Source organism: Rhinatrema bivittatum, chromosome 1 (genome assembly GCF_901001135.1).
Source record: "Rhinatrema bivittatum chromosome 1, aRhiBiv1.1, whole genome shotgun sequence".
NCBI lineage: Eukaryota > Metazoa > Chordata > Amphibia > Gymnophiona > Rhinatrematidae > Rhinatrema > Rhinatrema bivittatum.
The window spans coordinates 679231763-679256359 of NC_042615.1; the positions used below are offsets into that span (position 1 = coordinate 679231763).

Below are 24597 nucleotides of genomic sequence, written 5' to 3' on the forward strand. Positions count from 1 at the left end.
GCACCGAAGGTAGTTTGGAGAGGGGCACAAAGTGGGCCATCTTGGAGAATCTATCTATGAAAACCCAAATCACCGTCTTCCCCTCTGAAGCAGGCAGATCTACGATAAAGTCAGTGGATAAGTGAGTCCATGGTTCCGCGGGAATCGGCAAAGGCTGAAGAAGGCCCCAGGGGCAGCCGACGGGAGTCTTCTGTCGGGCACAGGTTGGGCAAGAGTTAACGTAGAGGCGAACATGGCCACCAGTAATATTCTGAGAGTAATTCCTGAGTCCTGGCTACTCCCGGGTGACCGGCTGTTAGAGTCATGTGCCCAGGAAAGAACTGTTTTCCGCAGTCTGAGGGGTACCACAGTCTTGTCTGTTGGGACCATGTTGGTAGCCGCGAGGAGCACCTTGGCCGGATCAAGAATGTACGGTGGTGGATCTGGCAAATCTTCCATTTCAGCGGTACGGGAGAGAGCGTCCGCTCGAACATTCTTATCAGCCGGTCGGTAGCGGAGACGAAAATCAAAGCGGCTGAAGAATAGAGACCACCTGGCCTGCCAGGGGTTGAGACGCTGGGCACGGCATAAGTATTCCAGGTTTTTATGGTCTGTATAAACAATCACCAGCTGTTGTGCCCCCTCCAACCACTGGCGCCACTCTTCGAATGCCAATTTAATGGCTAGTAATTCTTTATCCCCTATTCCGTAGTTCTTTTCTGTTGATGAGAACTTCCGAGAGAAGTAGGAACAGGGCAGGAGTTTCCCCCTAGGGGATACTTGACTTAAAACAGCCCCAAAGGCCACGTCGGAGGCATCCACTTCCACAATAAACTGTCGTTGGGGATCGGGGTGCCGCAGGCATGGATCCTGGAGAAATGCCTCTCTTAGTTTCTGGAAGGCTTGTAGGGTGGCCGTAGTCCAATTCCTTGCTTCTGATCCCTTCTTGGTAAGTGCCGTCAAGGGTGCCACCAACTGGGAGTAATGTGGAATAAGTTGGCGAACCCAAGAAACCTCTGCAGCGCCTTCACCCCCACCGGTTGGGGCCAATTCTTTATGGCAGCGACCTTTTCAGGATCCATGTGAAATCCCGTAGAGGATACAATATACCCTAAAAAGGGTAATGATTCTTGTTCAAATAAACATTTCTCTAGTTTTGCGTAAAGCCGATTGTCCCGTAACTTCTGTAAAACTCGACGAACGTCCTGGCGATGTGTCTGTAGATCTTTGGAGTAAATTAGTACGTCATCTAGGTAAACAATTACTGATGTGTGTAACATTTCTCGTAGAACCTCATTCATGAGGTTTTGAAACACTGCTGGGGCATTGCAGAGACAGAAGGGCAGATGACAGCGCCCCCAGGAGGAGATCCTGAGAGGAACCACCGGCTAGGCTGGAATATGAAATAAACACAAATAGTTCTTTATTAGGCTGGAAGCTGAACCACCAGTGGTGGCAGTAGTGAGTCGCTGTGTCCGGCAGGGCTGAAGTCCTTCTGATACTGGAATTATAATCTCTGGGTTACTGAGCTGTAGAGAGACTAGAAGTAGTGAGTAGACAGGGTATACTGGATACAAGATGGTACACTCACAATAGTAGATGTCTGCAATGGTCTCTATGCCACAGAGAGTCTTCAGTACACTCAGGAACAGGAGCCGTAGGCGAGCACTGGTTTCTATAAACAGTCTGTAATAAGAATTCACAATAGCTGTATATGAAATGGCTTCTAGAGTAGAAGAGTCTGCAAAGGATTCTAGGAACATGGGCCCTCGTGGAGTGAGTACTGGTTCCTATCTGCAATCTTGCCAATATAACTCACGATCTCCATACCTGGGATAGCGTCTTAGACAGAAGGGAGTCTTCAGAGATACAGGAATGTGGGCCTTCGTGGAGCGAGTACCGATTCCTATCTACAATAGAACTCACTGTGTTCACATCTGTGATCACTTCCAGGCAATGAGGAGTCTTCTGAGTATTCAGGGACGTAGGTCCTCGAGGCGCGAGTACCAGATCCCGTCTTGGCAACCTGAAATCAAGAAGAGAGAGCGGAGCCCCCGTGGAGCGGGTACTCCTGGTAAGTTTGAAAAGGCCGAGCAGTGGAGAAGAATTCCCCTGGCTGACTCGGATCGTTGTTGCAAGTAGCATGGACTGCCGAAGCAAGTCCATAAGGAGTTCCTTCCTAACTCGTTAGAGGTTAGAAAACAAAGACCTTTTAAAGTGAAAATGGATGACGTCACTGAGTCCCGGGGCTCCAAGCACTCCGCCTCCACCTTCGCAGATTACCTCTGATTCATTAAAAGTATGTAATAAATCTTCAGAGATGGGGGAAGGAACTTCAGCTACAATGGGGAGGAATGAACCAAGAAGCCCGGAGGGTTATATATTGCGTTTGGATAAACCAGCCGAAATAACCATGGACAATCTATGGGATGCTATAAAAGCTTTGGAGGTAGCAGTGGTTAATCTTTCCAGAATAACAATGAACTCTAATCAACGATTTGAGAATTTGGAAAGCTCTATGTCAAATGTGGACATTAAAACTCAACAAATTGATAAGAGACTTGGTAATTTAGAAGTTTGGCAGCAGAAATTTGCACGTGCAGAAATAGTATATGATAGGAAATTAGAAGTTTTGGAGAATACATTTAAATACTTAAATCTTAGAGTAATAAACTTTCCGAAACTTGATTTGGTATCGCCATATGAAATGTTTAAGGAGTATCTTATAGAAATTCTGAAGATTCCCCAAACTACTATTCCCACTTTCTCTAAGATTTACTATGTAACCCCAAAAGGAGCATCCACATTAGCCAATACCGATGCTCAAAACACTTTGAATTTAACTGAGATAATAGAGTCTAATGTTGATACTGTAATTACAAATAGATCTGTTTTACATGTGTCATTCTTGTTTGCCTTGGATAGAGATTTAGTTTTTAAATCCTATATGAAAAATAGATTACTATCCTTCCATGGCAGTAGAATCTGGATTTATCCAGATTTATCAAAACAATCTCAAGATAAAAGGAAAAGGTTTCTTGGACTTAGAGCAGAGGTTGAAGCTAAAGGTGGGAAAATGATTTTAAAATTCCCTTGTAAATGTGAAATAGTAGGGATGTGAATCGTTTTTTGACGATTTAAAATATCGTCCGATATATTTTAAATTGTCAAAAATCGTTAGGGCCACGATACAATACCAATTCCCCTGATTTATCGTCAAAAAATCGTAAATCAGGGGGAGGGCAGGAAAACCGGCACACTAAAACACCCTAAAACGAACCCCCCCCAAATGCCTTAAATTACCTGGGGGTCCAGCGACGGTCCGGAACGGTCTCCTGCAATTGAATCGTGTTGTCTTCAGCCGGAGCCATTCTGCGCCGCCATTTTGCAAAATGGCGGCGGCCATAGACCAACACGATTCGACTGCAGGAGGTCGTTCCGGACCCCCGCTGGACTTTTGGCAAGTCTTGTGGGGGTCCGGGAGCGATCTCCTGCCGGCGCCATTTTCCGTACGGAAAACGATTCGCGGCAAAATGGCGGCAAAATGGCGGCGCAGAAAGGCACTGAAAGTAGAATAGTTCACACTTTCTGATGCATGGTGCCAAAAGTGCATACTATTTCTCTATACAATCAAATGTAAGTTCTCTGGGGTGGGTACCAAAGGCAGAATAGTACACGCTTTCTGCTCCAAGGTGTAAAGTGCGTACTATTCTGTTATACATGTAAACTCCCTGGGGTGAATGCCACAAGCATTAGTTGAAAATTTACAATGTAAGCTCTCTGTGGTAGGTACCAAAAGCAATAGTTCTCACTTTTCAGTGCTTTTGCAGGAGATGCTGGTTACATCTGGAAAGCATGGCTGCTTGCGCTTGTCTGCACAACAAACAGCAGCGGAAATCCGTTATAACAAGGCACACATGAGAACCAGAATAATCACAGAATGTACATTTGGTGTTTTGAAAAGCTGATTCTGCAGCCTTTATCACTCTGAAGGGACACTACAGTGTTCGCCAGAGAAAGTGGCAGATATGACCGAGGTGTCCTTTATGCTTCACAATATCGCCATCTGGCATGGCTTTCATCAAGATGTGGATCTAGATATGAGGCCAGAGCCGAATATGCTTGACCCTGCTGCAGACAGACAGTACAGCAAGGGGAAATGAGTTCTGACTCAGGGTTATCATCGACCATTTTGGAGGTACGTTTCAACACATGGTGGGAGGGAGATGGTGAAAGAGATCATGTTCTAACTCCAGTATTTGTCTCTTCTCAGATCAGTGCAAACCCTAAGGAAGATGAATGCCATGTTCAAATTTTAAATGCGTTTTAATATGCACTGTGGTCATGTACCTGGTTTTTAAAATGTTTTTAATACGTCCAATTTTAAAAGCGATTTAAAAAAAGTGACATTTTTATTGAAAGACAGGTCTCATTCTTCATTCATGTGACTCCATTTTATAACAATTCTGTGATCCTTGGGTCACCCATTACAGCTCCTGTATCCTTGAGCCAGAGATTTCAATGACTGGCCTTAGAAACCTCTTGCCCATGAATGCAGGGCCTGAGCCACCTGTGAAACACAGGCCTGGAAACCACTGGGCCAAGGATGGGCTCATGACTCTTATCACAGGCTGATTGTGTTTGAGGTTTACAGACTGTCCCAGGCCAAAAGGAGGAAATAAAAGGCCTGCAACCCACTTGCAACCAGAAAATAAAAAACAAGACACAAGTAAAATTTTCAGAGTGTTTACTTGATTTCAAAAGCAATGCACAAGTATAAATTTAAGATTGACTTCAAAGTAAGCACATAAAATAGAAGGTGGCATATGTAGCAAAAGTCCACAAATTTCATCAACAGGTTCATAAACTGGAGAAACATTTGGAAGACTCAAGATGCCAGCCTGCAAAGTGGACAAAGTATTCCCCATCCAAAGGAAAAGATGTAGTTGATCCACCATTTCAGCAAAACAGCTGCAATAAGCAAGCAGGAATGGAGTCACCATTTCTTAGACTGCAGTGATGAGCATTGATGAAGATGTACCCACCTATAAAATGAAGGGAAAAGAACAACAAAAGTGATCAATGCAAATCAGAAGCTTAGAGACCTACTATTATTGCCCACTGTGGAATCACAAAAATAGAACACAGGAATGTTGGTGTATACATACCCATGGGAGGGGAGGAGACCAGCATCAGCAGTGTTGCAAGTGATGGCTCAAATAAGGTGTCTGAGTTGGGAGAAGCACTGACAGAGATGAGGCATCTAAGTGGGTGAAGCATCTGCGTTGAAAGGAAGAGCAGGAAATAGCCACCATTTCCACATACTGCAGTGATGAGCATCAATGATGCACCCACCTACAAACGAAAGAGAAAAGAAAGTAAGAAATACAAAACTAAAGTACCCACTGGAGAACCAGCTAAAATAGTGCTGTGGAATATTGGAGTGTAAATACAGAAATAGAAGAGACAAGCATTGGTGGCAGGTCCAGTGATGTCAGAGATGAGTGGGAAAAGCATCTATGTAGAGACAAAGCATCCGAATGAAAGAATATCTGCGCTAGAAGTTGGAGCAGGAGTGGAACCACCATTTCTACAAACTGCAGTGATGAACACCAATGATGCACCCATCTGCAAAAAGTAAAGAAAAACAAAAGTTAGAAATGGAACTTGGGGGCATGAAATTGACTACTTAGTGCCTAGTAGTGCACAGAATGTTGGCTTGCAAATACATAAAGAAGGATAGAAGGGGACCAGCGTCAGTGGTGTGGCGAGCAATGGTTCAAATGAGGCATCTGAGTGGGTCTTACCTGGAACCACACCACTGTAAAATAGAACCTCTCCTACCATGCAGCTCTAAGAAGACAGTGCATTAGGAAAACCCTTCATGGCAATTGTGCAGATCACACCATGGTTGACATCCAGTTGTAAGCAGAAATCTGGAGACCAGCATCCGTGGCAGCAGCGCTGCCACTCCAGTTTACCATTGGCAGTTGACAGCTAAGATCTACAAGTTGAGTTGTGCTGCTGTTCCCATAGGAGGTGGTTCCAGAGGCTTTCATTGGTGGTCTGGCATGGCAATTGACTGCAGATGTTTTGCTGTTTTCCATGGGACGTGGTTCCTGAGACAGTGCCCCCTACCTCAGGAAAAATCATTGGTGGTCTGGTGTGTGCCAGATGGAGTTCAGAGACTGGCAGTGATGGTCTGGCATGGCAGTTGACAGCAGTTGCATTGCTGTTCCCATGGGAGGTAGTTCCAGAGGCTGTCATTGGTGGTCCGGCATGGGCCAGGTGGGGTTCAGAGACTGTCACTGGTGATCCAGTATGGCAGCTGACTGCAGGATAGTCAATGGTGGTCCAGCATGGGCCTAAAAACAAAGTGGACAATACCAAAGGGTCCAGCTCTGACACCGGTGTCAGCTACACATTGCCGGGGGGGGTGGGGGGGCAGAAAACCTGATGGAAAGCTATTTGCTAGCAATCATTCACTGAAGAAGACTGTCAGTATTACAGAAACCTTTTTGCAATTTGTCCAATAGAAAGCACTCACTGTAGACTTAACTATAAAGGGCAGCAGACAGAACAGCCTACTTACCGTAGTGGCAAAGTATGCAGTGTGTAGCTTGTAGGCAATTTTTAAAGGGAAATGAGTTGGGTAGCATAAAGGGCGTGTGCTAAAAGCACTTGCTTATCTGTGCAGGTAGTGGAAGGAAGAGTAAAATAGCACATATACTTTTTGGAAATCCTGTGTACAATACATACATTGTTTTCTTCCACTTGACCTAGACATTGCTACTCCAGGGGCATCTATTTTTAAGCCAGTTAAAAGTATGTGTGCTATGGAAGCCCACACATACTTCTAGAGGGGTAGAGAGCAATTTTCAGACAGTCTAATTTACCCAGGTAAATGGCTATAAAATAGCCCTCAGAAGCGACATGGATTTATTTCTTTGCTGTTTCCTATCCTCTTCCCTCTCCAAGACACGGCAATTCTGGTCCCCTTAGCCCTAGAAAATCTAGAGGAGAAGGGGAATTTCCTCCTAGCAGGCTCTCTTCAACACCACTGCTGACCTGGGAGATGCTGCTCCCTTAAACAGCATTCATCCTTCTCTCTCCTATTATCCAAAACCTAAAGGCCATAATGAACAGAGGTTCTGAACATGGATCTCCTGAACCACAACCCTGTGGCCCAAGCCAAAGGACCAGCCCATGGATGTTTCTTAATATCTAAAATGATACAACTCATCACGGCAATAGTCTTCTTTGTTAGCAATCACAGTATCTCAATCACCCTCAAAATCTTGTTCATGGTTTAGCAGCGATTGTTTATGGAATTTTATTTTCCACTATAGGCTGTACAGTTTCTAAACAATGTGTAAATAAACCTGTGAACACTAAGGGGGTAATTTTATAACAGCCCACATAAATTTGCAGGCTGTTATATTAATAAATTTCATCAGTTGTCAAACTGAACTTATGCACGTTAAGTTCACTTTGAAAATTATCTCACAAAAGCTGCGGTCGGCGTGTCATCCGGGGGTGGTGCCGCAGGCGTGGTTTCGGCCCAGGGGCATTCCGGGGGTGTGGCCGCAGCTTCCGGACCAGCCCCCGGACCAGAACATGGCGCGCGGCAGCCGGCCCAGCGCGCGCAAAGTTATGCCTGCCTCGAGCAGGTGTAACTTGTGCGACAGAGGTGGGGGGGGGGGGTTAGGTAGGGGAAGGGAGGGGAAGGTGGGGGGAGGTGGAAGGAATGGGCAGCGCGCGCAGGGCTCGGCGCGCGCAAGTTGCACAAATGTGCACTTCCATGTGCGTGCCGACCCCAGATTTTATAAGATACGCACGGCTACGCACGTATCTTATAAAATCCGGCGTACTTTTGTTTGCGCCTGGTGTGCGAACAAAAGTACGCGCACGCGCTGTGTTTTAAAATGTACCCCTATGTGTGTAAATGCAAACCTCACACAGACTCTGGAATGCTTCTCCTGATATGCTTAAAATTATGCACATAATGGATATATGAACATAATTTTACATGCATATTGGGTGGGAAATTTTCAAAAATGGCCATTTCTGTAGGCAAAACACTGTTATACTTTCAGAAGTCTCTTTGAAAATTACTCTTCCTGTGGAAGAAGCTATAGAGGATAAAATTCAAACTGGCAATGCAGTTCTATTCCTTTATAATAAAATTTATTTTAGACTTGTATGTATTTCATCATTTTAAATTGCACATACCCAATATTACCTAGAGATTTTTGTAGCACTATTATATGCTTTGCATACACAAGGCAGTGTGTATGGTCTCCACAACCTATGAAACAATGTATCGGGACATAGCTCATATGAATGCAGGCATTACAGCATCTTGGAGATGCCCCAACAGGAGGGCAATTTTCAAAAAACATTTACTGAGGTAAATAGGTTGTCTGAAAAGTGCCCAACTTGTTCATGGGTAAAATTAAGGGATGATCAACAACATGCATACTTTTATCGTGGAAAAAGCAAGTGGACTCAGGAGGTAGATGTAGGTCAAGGGAGGGAGCAACGTGCACAGTTTTGTACTTTCAAAGTGACGTGCATTGCTTTTCAGGGAAATCATATCCAGCAGGACATGCAGGTGCAAATATACAGGTACTTTTTTCCAAAGCAATTTTGAAAAGGAAAATATGTCATACATTAACTTTGAGAACTGGTGCAACGCAGACTATGCCACTACCTGCATAGTTTTGCAAATTGCTCCTCCATAGATACAAACACCATCCCTTCCTGGACAATTTCATTTTATCCCACTTCGTTTAATAATACTAGAATTAATTGCAAATCCCTCTTGCCAATTTTCAACTACTTGATACATGATTGATTCATTCTAATCGCTAGTATATAAGATTGCTGTTATTTAAACTGATGTTTTTTATAATGTGTTATTTATTTCAATTTTCTCCAAGTTCCTCATTTTCCTTGTTCTCTGTAAGACTCACTTGTTAAGTCATTTCCATGTTATATGTAAACCGAAGTGATTAGTAACATTGTTACCAGAACCTCGTTATATAAAAAAATGCTAAATAAATAAATAAATAAAACTCTAATTTTATATTTGAGGTGAATATACTTGTGGGACAAATTTACCTGTTAATGAAACCCGTCTAAACTTTTCTTGAACTCGACTGCTCTCACCTGGTGGACTTCCATGTCCTGCTGCAGCTGTAGCGATGGCAAAAGCAGATGCAGGAGAGACAGAATAGCGGGCAGTGTCAGCAGTCTGTACTGTAGGGACCAAATAGGCATTGACATTAGCAAGAATTTGTCTTCTTCTTGACATTTAATAAAAGGAATGAATGTTTTGTCTCACACACATATATTGGATACCTACATACACACACCACTGAACTTCAAACAAAGAAGCTACTGTACTAACAGCTGTAATTTATTGGAAGATAGGTAACATCTCTTAAGCTCTACAAATGTGTATCTGAAAGGGACAGACGGAGACTATGGTGTAATAAATATTGGCAGAAGACCCTAGGATGAAATTCCTATTAGGTTATATTTTACTGAGACAAATAGCTATAAAAAGTACTATAATTAATTTAATTGCTGCTTTGAAAGATACATCCACTAACCCAGATTTCCTACTCTGCAGCTTTCAACAATAATACATGTAGCAGATCCCTTTGTATGATGGCAGTAGTCCTTGAAGTCAATTTAAAGTACGGCACATGGGGATGCAAAACAACCACAGCAAAATTTCAGGACAACTTTGAAAGATAGCAAAATATATATCTATTTAAAACTTCAATTTTATGTGGCTGATCTGGTGAAAACAGCCATACAAAAACAGGAAAAAAAAGAGATATTTTCTCAAGCAAGTAGGTCTATATACAAATTTCAGATCTGAGTTGCATGTCTACATGGCCATACAATCCAATTCTAAATCTCACCTGAAGAAAGCAGGCCAAAATGAAAATGCTACCTCAGAGAGGTTTATCTTGGACATCTTGTAGCAGCAGAAATAGAAACCTGTGTCAGGTACTACTTACAGTCTTTTTCTGAAAAGCATTTTTAAATTTTTCTTTGGATGCACTCTAGATGGATTTGAATTTCAGAATTCTAATGGACGGTTTCTGTCCATGGATATCATCCATACAATGGCTCCCTTTCCATAACGGTTGCTATGTCATTACAAGCTGTATGAGAACAAATGAGGTAAGTAGAATGTGTAGCAGATGTTTCCACTAGTATGAAACATTAAGAACCTTTACCAATGCCAAATGAGCCTTGGCACCTACATAAGTGCACAGTGCCTTTTGCACTATAAATTATTTATTCTAAATGTTAAATTGGCCCCAGCACTCCACAATTGATTGGAGATTTAAATTCCATATGAAACTGTCATTCTGCATACATACACACCAACAGCGATTTTCTTTGCTAAGGGTATTACTTTCTGTTAAGAAGAATAGATGTAGAAATATGTGGAGAATAATAATTATTACTAATTTAAGAAACTTTCAGTGCATATGTAATGTAAAGGGTCTGTGATGTCAAGCGGACAGGATTAGCCAGAGAACAGATTCCAGGTTGGACTCTGGCAAAAATCTTTAAAAACGTCTTTACTGGTAAACAATAATAAACAAAACAACTTAGCTGGTTTGTGCAGTTCAAGAAAACAACTGTAACTTGGTTTGTTATCTCAAGGCTTCTGTCTCTCTCTGGGGCCTCCCTCATCCCTTGGGCCTGACCTCTTATTCCTGCTTGCAATAATCCAGCCCATAATTCCTTGCTGGGTTGGGAGTTGAGGACTGGTGCAGATAGCTTTAACCAGTCCTTTAAGGTGTTCTGAGGGAGTTTCTTATATGTTCCCTCACATACCCTCTCTCTCAGCTCAGAATTGTCAGGCCAGGCCATTCAGCCATGCCTGGGCTACTTCCCAGCTCTTCTTCACCTGTGACCCACCCCTGGGTGGGCTGTCCTGATTCCCTGTGAGCTGGCTCCACAGGGTTCCCAGAATAACCAGGTATGGGAACTCAGGAAGGACTCCTGCTTCTATAATGGCTTGACTTGCCGGGGTCATCAGCAGGACTGGACGGTTTGGGTATTCCTGTTTGTCTCCATATCTGCAGATAATAGGGATGTGCATTTGGATTGACCGCATATGGAAAACGCAACTCAATATTTTTTTTTAACTTAAAAAAAAGATGGGGCGTATACGAGCAGATTTCCGACATAAATGAACATAGATATGTCGGATACGGCGAATCGCCATGCGCGCGCTTTCTCGCCGCCATTACCTGCGACTCGAGCTCGGAGCCCCGGATTACCTGAAAATGGCGGCGCCCCTGCGGGAACCATGCCAACCTGTCTGACCCTGTCCTGTGAGTCTCAGTGACTCACAGGAAAGGGTGGGACAGGTCGGCATGGATACCGGAACGCAGCGAATCTGCGTTCACCTTTTCAGAGAAGCACTGAATGCAGCGAATCGCGCTGTCATTCCGTGCTTCTCTGAGGATTTCCTGACGAGCCAGCAGCACTATAAAAGCAGCAGCAGCACGAGGACTGACGGACATTGTCAGCGATTCAGTGGGGAGGTGGGATCGGGATCGGGATCGTGCAGGGTGGGCTTAGGCAGGCTGAGGCAGAAAAGATAGCAGAACCCGATTTGATAGACAACACAGAACAGAACCAGATTTGATAGACAACACAGAACAGATTCTTTGTTAGGGAAAAAAAAAAAAAGAACATTCTTATTGAGTGAGTCTGTACATTTTATCCTGGGCAGTGCCAGGCAGGGCTGGCAGTACTCTGCCTCATATTTGCTATTTTAAACAGACTTAAAAGCATTCTCCTTGAGTGGTTCAGTGCTGGCTGGGCAGCAGTTCCAGGGCTGGGAGTACTCTGCCTCATATCTACTTTAGTTCTATGTGCACTGCAGTGCACACAGACAGACACATTCCGTGCATTGCCAGGCAGACAGTGAGGCAGTGGGCATTGTAAACAGAGTGAACATTGCCCTTCAGCGAGTCTGTTACATTTGCTATTTTTAAACAGACTTAAAAGCATTCTCCTTGAGTGGTTCAGTGCTGGGTGGGCACTGGGCAGCAGTTCCAGGGCTGGGAATACCCTGCCTCATATCTACTTTAGTTCTATGTGCACTGCAGTGCACACAGACAGACACATTCCGTGCATTGCCAGGCAGACAGTGAGGCAGTGGGCATTGTAAACAGAGTGAACATTGCCCTTCAGCGAGTCTGTTACATTTGCTATTTTTAAACAGACTTAAAAGCATTCTCCTTGAGTGGTTCAGTGCTGGGTGGGCACTGGGCAGCAGTTCCAGGGCTGGGAGTACCCTGCCTCATATCTACTTTAGTTCTATGTGCACTGCAGTGCACACAGACAGACACATTCCGTGCATTGCCAGGCAGGCAGTGAGGCAGTGGGCATTGTAAACAGAGTGAACATTGCCCTTCAGCGAGTCTGTTACATTTGCTATTTTTAAACAGACTTAAAAGCATTCTCCTTGAGTGGTTCAGTGCTGGGTGGGCAGTGCCAGGGCTGGCACTGGCAGTTCTCTGCCTCATATCTACTGAAAAGGAAGCTTGTTCTCTGTGCACTCACTGCACACACACAGACAGACACATTCCGAGCATTGCCAGGCAGGCAGTGAGGCAGTGGGCATTGGAAACAGAGTGAACATTGCCCTTCAGCGAGTCTGTTACATTTGCTATTTTTAAACAGACTTAAAAGCATTCTCCTTGAGTGGTTCAGTGCTGGGTGGGCAGCAGTTCCAGGGCTGGGAGTACTCTGCCATTGCCCTTCAGCGAGTCTGTTACATTTGCTATTTTTAAACAGACTTAAAAGCATTCTCCTTGAGTGGTTCAGTGCTGGGTGGGCAGTGCCAGGGCTGGCACTGGCAGTACTCTGCCTCATATCTACTGAAAGGAAGCTTGTTCTCTGTGCACTCACTGCACACACACAGACAGACACATTCCGTGCATTGCCAGGCAGGCAGTGGGCATAAATAGAGTGAAGATTGGCCTTAAGCGAGTCTGTTCAATTGTTATTTTTAAAACAGACTTAACCGCACTGTCCTTGAGTGGTTCAGTGCTGGGTGGGCAGCAGTTCCAGGGCTGGGAGTACCCTGCCTCATATCTACTGAAAAGGAAGCTGGTTCTCTGTGCACTCACTGCACTCACACAGACAGACACATTCCGTGCATTGCCAGGCAGGCAGTGAGGCAGTGGGCATTGTAAACAGAGTGAAGATTGCCCTTCAGCGAGTCTGTTCAATCTGCTATTTTTAAACAGACTTAACCGCATTGTCCTTGACTGGTTCAGTGCTGGGTGGGCAGTGCCAGGGCTGGCACTGGCAGTACTCTGCCTCATATCTACTGAAAAGGAAGCTGGTTCTCTGTGCACTCACTGCACACACACAGACAGACACATTCCGTGCATTGCCAGGCAGGCAGTGAGGCAGTGGGCATTGTAAACAGAGTGAACATTGCCCTTCAGCGAGTCTGTTACATTTGCTATTTTTAAACAGACTTAAAAGCATTCTCCTTGAGTGGTTCAGTGCTGGGTGGGCAGCAGTTCCAGGGCTGGGAGTACCCTGCCTCATATCTACTGAAAAGGAAGCTGGTTCTCTGTGCACTCACTGCACTCACACAGACAGACACATTCCGTGCATTGCCAGGCAGGCAGTGAGGCAGTGGGCATTGTAAACAGAGTGAAGATTGGCCTTCAGCGAGTCTGTTCAATCTGCTATTTTTAAACAGACTTAACCGCATTGTCCTTGACTGGTTCAGTGCTGGGTGGGCAGTGCCAGGGCTGGCACTGGCAGTACTCTGCCTCATATCTACTGAAAAGGAAGCTGGTTCTCTGTGCACTCACTGCACACACACAGACAGACACATTCCGTGCATTGCCAGGCAGGCAGTGAGGCAGTTGGCATTGTAAACAGAGTGAAGATTGGCCTTCAGCGAGTCTGTTCAATCTGCTATTTTTAAACAGACTTAACCGCATTGTCCTTGACTTGGTCCGTTCATTTTGTTATTTTAAACAGACTGAGCATTCTTCTTGAGTGGGTCTGTTAATTTAGTTATTTTAAACTGACCGAACATTATTATTGTGGGACAGTGGGCAGTGTTACCACTAGTACTCATTGACATTAAATCCATAATGTTAGGGAAAGGGAGATGCAAGCGACTTAGTGGGAATGGCAGCGGAGGCACCGCAAAAGACACCAGCACAACACCACCAGTACAGGTAAAAAGGCAACTGTCGCAATCAAACGTCTTTGTAGGGGATGGCAGTTCCATGGCAAAAAAAAAGAAATCAGACCATGAAACTTTGCAATCGCCAGCACGTGTTTCTGGCACTGTAGTTTTGGAGGAGAGTGAAGAGGAGGCAGAGTCTAGCCAGACAAAAGTTACACACCCAAGAGCAGCCAGGGGACAGAAGTGTCCTGCAAAACTTCGCGGTGACAAGGTAGCGCTGGCACTGTTAGCTTCTGATTCAGAAGAAGAATCTTCTTGGATGGGATTCTCATCAGAAACGGAAGATGTAATACCTGAGCAATCTTCGGTAGAATTGTCAGTTAGTCCTGTTTTAGCCTCCACCTCCAGAAATCTGCGGCAGGGGAGACATTCCACTGATATCGAGGAGGAGGAAGAGCTGTCAGAAGGGAGACAGAGGGTGACTGTTGCCCCCGCTGGCATTGCTTCGCCGGGTGCAGTGGGTGCACCACCCACACCCAGTAGTACCTCAACTCCAGTGCCACCATCCACCCCCAGGGCGGGAAAGAGAGGAGGATCACAAAAGAAATCTGCGATCTGGGCACATTTTAAAGTGACAGAAGACCCGCGTTATGCTCAGTGTAATTACTGTGCCAGGGATATTAGCAGAGGCAAGCAACTGGGACATCTGTCAAATTTTGGCATGGAGTATCATATTAAGAGGCAACACCCAACAAGATTACTGCCATCTGGGGATGGTAGCATTTTCCGTCAGGGGACCCCTTCCCCTTCCAACCAGGGTGCAGTGGTAGGAAAGCAGCAGAGTCAGCCCACGCCCTCATACCCTTCTAGCAGTCAGGCGGCAGGCCAGAAACCCACTGACATGTGGGAGAAGCGACAATGGAGGAAATGGGGTGGAGTGCGGTAACGCTATCCCGGGGTAGGAGGCAGGCAGCCGCAAAAGTAGTAACCAGGAGCATTGGGGAAATGATTGCCCTTGATGACCAGCCCCTGCAGTTAGTGGAGAATGTGGGTTTCAAACGTTTCTTGAAGGTCGTACTTCCAAATTACAAAGTCCCCTCCAGAACCACATTTAGTAGAAAGGTCATCCCCAGCCTGTACAAGCACTGTGTCAGTCGCGTGCAAGCACTGCTAGGAAAGGCAGACGGAAGAGTGCATTTCACCTGCGATATCTGGACCGCCATGAATGCTGCACACTCTTACCTCTCTCTGACAGCACACTGGTGGGACATGGCAGAGGCAGGGGCAGCCAGCAGCTCTATTACTGAACAAGCATCAGGGTGGAGGTGGGCTTTACTGAACACCCACCTGACGGACCATTCCCATACCGCTGCCAATATTCTAGCATGCATCAGAAAGATGCTGGCGAGCTGGAAAGTACACCAGCGAGACAGTAAAACGCGGGCAGGCTTTTTTGTCACAGACAACGGTGCAAACATGGTTAAGGCAATAAGCGATGGGCGGTTTAAGAACATCCGATGTTTTGCACACACTCTGCATCTGGTAGTGAAGTCAGGTTTGGGCTTGGAGTCCAAGGACAAGGAGACTGAATACCTGCGTCGGTTAATACACAAGTGCAGGAACATAGCAGCACACTTCCACAGAAGTGTCAGGGCGGGGCAGGTTCTCCGAGAAAAGCAGACTGATTTGGATATGCCTCAGAAGCGTCTCATTCAAGACGTTGCCACCCGGTGGAATTCAACCTTTATGATGCTGGAGAGGTTACTGGAGCTGCAGACACCCCTTCATGAACTTTCTGGTACAATAGACATAGGTGTGCAGAATCCCCTAGGGCATCACGATTGGTTAGTCATGAGTCAGCTGGTAAAAATCCTGCAGCCCTTCAAGGACGTCACGGAGGAGCTGAGTTCCAGAAGTTCCACCTTGGCTGACATCATCCCTATAGTGAAATTCCTGGATGACCATTTGGAAGGCATTAAACGGCAAGAGGGAATGACTGCTGAGGTGCTGCAGTGTGTGGACGTTTTGCAGCAGCAGGTGAAAGACAGATTAAGGCCTTTAACAGAGGACAGCACATACATGCTCGCCTCTGTCTGTGATCCCCGTGTGAAAGGTAAACTCGCCCTACAGACCAATTGTCTGTCATTTGTGAAGGAGCTGTTGTTAGCACAGGTCCGTGAACAGGAGCACCATAGGCGGAGACAGATTAGGCTTGAAGCACAGGTGGAAACAGCAGGCACGTCACAGAGTTGTGCTGCTGCTAGCCCTGGCAGGAGAAGGACTGTGTCAGTGACAGATACTATTATTAGTGCGTCCACCTCAACGTCAGAACGCCCAAGGCATGTTGGCCATAAAGATACATCAGTTGTGCAACGGGCGAGAGAGAAAGTAACTGGATTGAGTGACTCTCAGCCCTCCCAAGCACAGGAGGAGACAGCAGCAGAGCTGTCAGTGACACGGTATCTCTCAGAGCTGATAGAGAACACGCAGACAGATCCGCTGGCATATTGGGCACACAAGTCCACTGTCTGGCCACACCTAGCCAAAGTGGCTGAAGGATATCTGTCATGTCCACCAACCAGTGTGCCCAGTGAACGTGTTTTTTCAATGACAGGGGATATCATGAGCCCTCACCGCTCAAGGCTGTCACCGGTCTTGATGGAAATGCTAGTGTTTTTGAAAGTAAACCTGCCATTGCTTGGCTTTCCCGATTTTCCTTGTGAATGGCAAGATGAATAAAAGCTATTGAAAGGAGCCTTGCAGCAGTTCCAATTGCCTCCTATGCTCAAGATAATGTAAGCACTGCAGCACATGTTCTTGACATGAATCGCTGTGCCTGACCGGCATCTACTGTGCAGCCCTTGTGTTCCCACAAGTGTTTTAACTCCGTTGCTGTTCCTGCCTGTACCTCCAGGCATTGTGTTCCTACTGGTGTTTTAACTCCATTGCTGTGCTTGCCTGTCCCTCCAGGCCTTGTGTCCCTAGCCGGGATTGACCTCTGTCCTCCAATGATGTGCCTGTTCCTCCAGGCCTTGTGTCCCTAGCTGGGCAGTTCCGTTTTGTTATTTTAAACAGACTGAGCATTGTCCTTCAGAGTGGGTCTGTTGATATTGCTATTTTAAACAGACTGAGCATTGACCTTCAGAGTGGGTCCGTTAATTTTGTTCTTTTAAACAGACTGAGCATAGTCCTTGAGTGGGTCCGTTAATTTTGTTCTTTTAAACAGACTGAGCATGGTCCTTCAGAGTGGGTCTGTTCATTTTCTTATTTTAAACAGACTGAGCATTCTTCTTCAAGGCCGAAGTGGAGAAGGGTTCCATGTGAACAGCAGTTCAACATGGGTCAGTCGGTCCTAAGAGATAGGCGAGAGCCGTTCCGAAGGGACGGGCGAAGGCCTCCGTCGCCCTGGGCCAATCGAAAGGGAGTCGGGTTCAGATCCCCGAACCCGGAGTGGCGGAGATTCGGCGCTGGGCTCTTCCCTCTTCACTCGCCGTTACTGAGGGAATCCTGGTTAGTTTCTTTTCCTACGCGGCTTGTGTCCCTAGCTGGGATTGACCTCTGTCCTCCAATGATGTGCCTGTTCATCCAGACCTTGTGTTCCCACGCGTATTCTTATTTCTGAGAGATTTTCCGATTCCTTTGTCATCAGCTAAAGTGCATAAGATGCGTTGATGAATAGTTTTGAAGATGACACATCTGGCTTTATAGATGATACGGAAGTGGACGGGTAGCCAATGTAACTCTTTCAGAATGGGAGATATGTGGTCTCTCTTTCTTGCGCCTGTTAGTAATCGGGCTGCTGAATTTTGAACCATCTGTAGTGGTTTGGAATAGGATGAGGGCAGACCTAGCAATAGGGAACTGCAGTAGTCTAATTTCGCAAAAATGACTGCTTCGATGATCGTTCTGAAGTCTTGAGCATGGAAAAGAGGTCTTATCCTCTTCCGAACCTGGAGTTTATAGAAGCAGTCTTTGGTTGTTTTGTTGATATGTGCCTTGAAGTTTAGCCGGTTGTCTATTATCACTCCTAACTCTCTAACTTGTGTGGTAGGTAGGTTGGTGGGAAGAGTAGTGTTGGAGATATTGTTTTCAGGAGAGATGAGTAGGATTTCTGTCTTGGATGAGTTTAAGATGAGGTGTAGGTTGTTTACTACTTGTTTGATTTTCTGGTGGCATGTTTCCCAGTACTCAAGAGTTTTACAGTATGTGTCTTTGATAGGGATGATGATTTCAATATCATCTGCGTAAAGGAAGTACTTTAGATTGAGGTCGGTAAGAAGTTGGCAGAGAGGAAGAAGATAGATATTAAATAGGGTCGGAGACAATGAAGAACCTTGAGGGACTCCTATGACAGAGTCAAATCTTGAGGATTCCTTGTTTTGGAGTTTAACTTTGTAACCTCTGTAATTGAGAAACGTTTTGAACCAGGATAGGACGGTGCCGCTGATTCCTATGGACGAAAGCTGGTTTAGGAGGATGGCGTGGTTGACCGTGTCGAACGCTGCGGAAAGGTCTAACAAGATCAATAGGAAAGAGTTTCCTTTGTCGAGGCCCATTAAGATATAATATTATATCTTATAGTTGTGGTTTGGATCATATTCTTTAGGTGAAGACGGTTGTCTATAATTACTCCCAGGTCTCTCACATGGTTGTGGGTGAGAAGGTGTTTGTGATGGATCTGAGATGGGAGGTTTTCTTGCTTGTAGGAAATGAAGAGGAGTTTAGTTTTAGAGGCATTGAGGACCAGGTTTACACTGTTGAGGAGATTAGTGGTGGCTTGTAAGCTGTTGTTCCAAAGTGCGATGGCTTTGTTAATAGATTCTGTTATGGGAATAAGAATCTGAACATCGTCTGCATAGATGTAGTGATAGTGAATGAGGTTAAGACTACTTAACAGTTGGCAAAGGGGAAGGAGGAAACGGCGGGGGAAACGGCAAAGCTGCTGCCAGGGGGGGCTATAACACGCGCCGCCGGAGCGGCAGGCCACCTGCCCCCCCTGGGCCTTCCCAGCCGACACGGAGCCGGTTGCGGCGCTCCGCCGCGGAGGAAATGCGCCCTGCGGCCGTCCGGGAGGCGTTCCCCGCCCCCCCACGAAAGGGGTGGGGGATCCGCCGAAACCCCGGTCCCACCGAACCCGCCGGGTTCAATCCTCCAGGCGGACTGCACGCACCCCACCCGTTTAACTCTTAACGGTTTCCCGCCCTTTTGAACTCGGTCTTGAAAGTTGTTTTCAACTTTCCCTTACGTACTTATTGATTTTATTGATTTACTTTATTTTTTTTATTCCTGGACGGGGCCGGGGCCGCGGACTGCACGCACCCCACCCGTTTAACTCTTAACGGTTTCCCGCCCTTTTGAACTCGCTCTTGAAAGTTGTTTTCAACTTTCCCTTACGTACTTATTGATTTTATTGATTTACTTTATTTTTTTATTCCTGGACGGGGCCGGGGCCGTCCGGGAGGCGTTCCCCGCCCCCCCGCGAAAGGGGTGGGGGATCCGCCGAAACCCCGGTCCCACCGAACCCGCCGGGTTCAATCCTCCAGGCGGACTGCACGCACCCCACCCGTTTAACTCTTAACGGTTTCCCGCCCTTTTGAACTCGGTCTTGAAAGTTGTTTTCAACTTTCCCTTACGTACTTATTGATTTTATTGAATTACTTTATTTTTTTTATTCCTGGACGGGGCCGGGGCCGCGGACTGCACGCACCCCACCCGTTTAACTCTTAACGGTTTCCCGCCCTTTTGAACTCGCTCTTGAAAGTTGTTTTCAACTTTCCCTTACGTACTTATTGATTTTATTGATTTACTTTTTTTTTTTTATTCCTGGACGGGGCCGGGGCCGCGGACTGCACGCACCCCACCCGTTTAACTCTTAACGGTTTCCCGCCCTTTTGAACTCGGTCTTGAAAGTTGTTTTCAACTTTCCCTTACGTACTTATTGATTTTATTGATTTACTTTATTTTTTTTATTCCTGGACGGGGCCGGGGCCGTCTGGGAGGCGTTCCCCGCCCCCCCGCGAAAGGGGTGGGGGATCCGCCGAAACCCCGGTCCCACCGAACCCGCCGGGTTGAATCCTCCAGGCGGACTGCACGCACCCCACCCGTTTAACTCTTAACGGTTTCCCGCCCTTTTGAACTCGCTCTTGAAAGTTGTTTTCAACTTTCCCTTACGTACTTATTGATTTTATTGCTTTACTTTATTTTTTTTATTCCTGGACGGGGCCGGGGCCGTCCAGGAGGCGTTCCCCGCCCCCCCACGAAAGGGGTGGGGGATCCGCCGAAACCCCGGTCCCACCGAACCCGCCGGGTTGAATCCTCCAGGCGGACTGCATGCACCCCACCCGTTTAACTCTTAACGGTTTCCTGCCCTTTTGAACTCGCTCTTGAAAGTTGTTTTCAACTTTCCCTTACGTACTTATTGATTTTATTGCTTTACTTTATTTTTTTTATTCCTGGCCGGGGCCGTCCGGGAGGCGTTCCCCGCCCCCCCCGCGAAAGGGGTGGGGGATCCGCCGAAACCCCGGTCCCACCGAACCCGCCGGGTTCAATCCTCCAGGCGGACTGCACGCACCCCACCCGTTTACCTCTTAACGGTTTCCCGCCCTTTTGAACTCGCTCTTGAAAGTTTTTTTCCACTTTCCCTTACGTACTTATTGATTTTATTTATTTATACCGGCATTGCATCCTCTGTAGGCTTCCCTGGTGGGTCTTGTGCATTTGAATAAACAAAGAGGAATTTGTAGGTCGATTATGGTGTGTTGGTGAATGATTTCTTATATCAAGGTGATGGATTTGTAAATGACTCTGAACTGAATTGGTAACCAGTGGAGGTCTTTTAGGACTGGGGAAATGTGGCCTCCTTTCCTAGTGTTTGTTAGTAGACGGGCTGCTGCGTTTTCAACCATTTGGAGTGGTTTTGTGTATGAGGAAGGGAGTCCAAGTAATGTAGAGTTGCAGTAGTAGAAAATGAGGGCTTGGAGGATGGTTCTGAAGTCTTTGGCGTGGAAGAGTGGTCTTATCCTTTTTTAAACTTGCAGTTTATAGAAGCAGTCTTTGGTGGTTTTATTGATATGGGATTTCAAGTTTAGTTAATTGTCGATTAGCACACCTAGATCCCTCACATGAGTAGTTTGTAGGTTGGTTGGGAGACAAGCTGTGAGATTGTTGTCAGGAGTTATGAGTAATACTTCAGTTTTAGAGGAGTTTAGTACCAGATTTAGGTTTTTGAGGAGGCTTTTGATTTCTAGGTGACAGGAATCCCAGTATTCGAGGGTTTTTGTGTATGATTCTTTGATGGGGATCAGGATCTGGATGTCGTCAGCATAGAGAAAGTGTATTAAATTGAGGTTGGTAAGGAGTCGGCAGAGTGGTAGGAGGTAAATATTAAAGAGTTTAGGGGATAAAGAGGAACCTTGTGGGACTCCGATGGCCGAGTCGTGGCGTGGTGATTCTTTGTTCTGGATTTTTACCTTATAACCTCTGTTGGTTAGCAACAATTTGAACCAGGCGAGCGCCAATCCAGAGATTCCGATTGCTACTAGCTGTTTCATCGGTCTCGTGCCAGTATTCAGCCTTACACGGAGTTTACCACCCGCTTTGGGCTGATTTCCCAAAGAACCCGACTCAGAGAAGACCCGGTCCCGGCGCGCCGGGGGCCACTACCGGCCTAACACCGTCCGCGGGCTGATCCTCCATCAGAAGGACTTGGGCCCCCGAGCGGCGCTGGGGAGGCGGTCTTCCATATGCCACATTTCCCGCGCCCGCCGGACAGGCGGGGATTCGGCGCTGGGCTCTTCCCTCTTCACTCGCCGTTACTGAGGGAATCCTGGTTAGTTTCTTTTCCTCCACAGCTTGTGTCCCTAGGTGGTCCCTGCGGGTCGGTATGGCAAGAGCGGTATTCAAACAGCAAGCACTGGGGTATGAAAATACAGACCCCTGTGTACTTACTTGGTAGAGGTTTTGCTAGGAGTAAGAATTTGTTGAGGATAATGTCAGTTTCTTAATAAGATCTCATGCTTTGACTGTTGAGGAGATTAGTGATGGCTTGTAAGCTGTTGTTCCAAAGTGCGATGGCTTTGTTAATAGATTCTGTTATGGGAATAAGAATCTGAACATCGTCTGCATAGATGTAGTGAATGAGGTTAAGACTAGTTAACAGTTGGCAAAGGGGAAGGAGGAAACGGCGGGGGAAACGGCGAAGCTGCTGCCAGGGGGGGCTATAACACGCGCCGCCGGAGCGGCGGGCCACCTGTATATACAATATATACAGCTTCTGAGCAGAGAATTTATTGATGGTGCGTGTTAGGTGGAGTTCGGGAAGGCTTGCCTGAAAAGCCATGTCTTGAGTCTTTCCAGAAAGGTTAGGAGGCGAGGTTCATTTCTGAGATCTCCCCATGTACAACATTTTGAATTAAACATGCCACTTTATATTGTATGCGATATTGGATGGACATGCACAGCATTCCAGGTCAAACCCTTTTAGAGACGTCAAGCCTCGACAGACAAAGTAAAGAGTAAGAAATTGTTGAACTTGGAGGTGGACCCTTGTCCGGGGGAAACGGCGAAGCTGCTGCCGGGGGGGGGGCAATAACACGCGCCGGAGCCGGTATTTACCCTTAGATGGAGTTTACCACCCACTTTGGCCTGCATTCCCAAACAAACAGACTACGAGAAAACCCGGTCCCGGCGCGCCGGGGGCCGCTACCGGCCTAACACCGTCCGCGGGCTGAGGCTTGATGAGAAGGACTTGGGCCCCCGAGCGGCGCCAGAGAGGCGATCTTCCGTACGCCACATTTCCCGCGCCCGCCGGACGAGCGGGGATTTGGCGCTGGGCTCTTCCCTCTTCACTCGCCGTTACGGAGGGAATCCTGGTTAGTTTCTTTTCCTCCGCGGCTTGTGTCCATAGGTGGGATTGACCTCTGTCCTAGAATGATGTGCCTCTTCATCCAGGCCTAGTGTTCCTACTGGTGTTTTAAGTCCATTGCTGTGCCTGCCTGTTCATCCAGACCTTGTGTTCCCACACGTATTATTATTTCTGAGAGATCTTCCAATTCCTTTGTCATTTTCTGAAGTGCATAAGTAGGGTAGCTAAATGAGGAGAATATTGGAGGGGCGAAGTTCCATATTCAAAGCTGAGTAGCTGTACTTATCTAGTGAAAGTTTGAAGGATCAGGGAAGGCTTGTAAGAATAGCCAAGTTTGTTAATAGATTCTGTTATGGGAATAAGAATCTGAACATCGTCTGCATAGATGTAGTGAATGAGGTTAAGACAAGTTAACAGTTGCCAAAGGGGAAGGAGGAAACGCCGGGAGGGGGGGCTATAACACGCGCCGCCGGAGCAGCGGGCCACCTGCCCCCCCTGGGCCTTCCCAGCCGACCCGTAGCCGGTCGCGGCGCACCGCCGCGGAGGAAATGCGCCCTGCGGGGGCCGGGGCCGTCCGGGAGGCGTTCCCCGCCCCTCCCCCACCCCCCGCGAAAGGGGTGGGGGTGGGGGATCCGCCGAAACCCCGGTCCGACCGAACCCGCCGGGTTGAATCCTGCGGGCGGACTGCACGGACCCCACCCATTTACCTCTTTACAATTTCACGCCCTCTTGAACTCCCTCTTCAAAGTTGTTTTCAACTTTCCCTTGCGGTACTTACTTATTTATTTTATTTATTTAAGGTTTTTTTATACCGGCATTCATGAAATCGTTCACATGATGTTGCTTTACAGAAAACAGGGGTGCAAAGAAAACAACCTATAACATAAATACACGTGGTGAAGAGATGCAGTTACAATTAACTGGGGCTATGAACTGGGAGTGTAAGAAATAAAGAGGGATAGAGGAGGTTAATTATATACATGTGTAGAATATAAAAATATACAAGAGTACATTACAAATATGGCGTCCAATATATACAGCTTCTGAGCTGAGAATTTATTGATGGTGTGTGTTAGGTGCAGTTCGGGAAGGCTTGCCTGAAAAGCCATGTCTTGAGTCTTTTCCGAAAGGTTAGGAGGCAAGGTTCATTTCTGAGATCTGGGGGGATGGAGTTCCATAACGGTGGACCTGCTGTGGAAAGGGCTCAATCTCTAAAGGTGCTGTGATAAGTGGTTTTGGAGGGTGGAACAAGGAGGCATCCTCTGTAGGCTTCCCTGGTCGGTCTTGTGCATTTGTATAAACGGAGAGGAATTTGTAGGTCGATTATGGTGTGTTGGTGAAAGATTTTGTATATCAAGGTGATGGATTTGTAAATGACTCTGAACTGAATTGGTAACCAGTGGAGGTCTTTTAGGACTGGGGAAATGTGGTCTCTTTTCCTAGTGTTTGTTAGTAGACGGGCTGCTGCGTTTTGAACCATTTGGAGTGGTTTTGTGTATGAGGAAGGGAGTCCAAGAAATGTAGAGTTGCAGTAGTCTAATTTGGAGAA

At 46.6% G+C, this 24597-nt stretch overlaps 1 protein-coding gene across 2 annotated transcripts in view; it reads right to left on the reverse strand.

Moving 5' to 3' along the window:
- Positions 1-24597, reverse strand: part of RASGRF2 (Ras protein specific guanine nucleotide releasing factor 2) — an 888178-nt gene that overhangs the window by 267266 nt on the left and 596315 nt on the right. For both annotated transcript variants that reach the window (XR_003852277.1, XM_029574148.1), the window contains exon 17: positions 9151-9240. Coding sequence is in view for 1 of the 2 variants with exons in the window: in XM_029574148.1 (XP_029430008.1) it covers positions 9151-9240 (90 nt within the window). In the remaining variant the exon portion in view is untranslated. The remainder of the gene's footprint in view (positions 1-9150; positions 9241-24597) is intronic.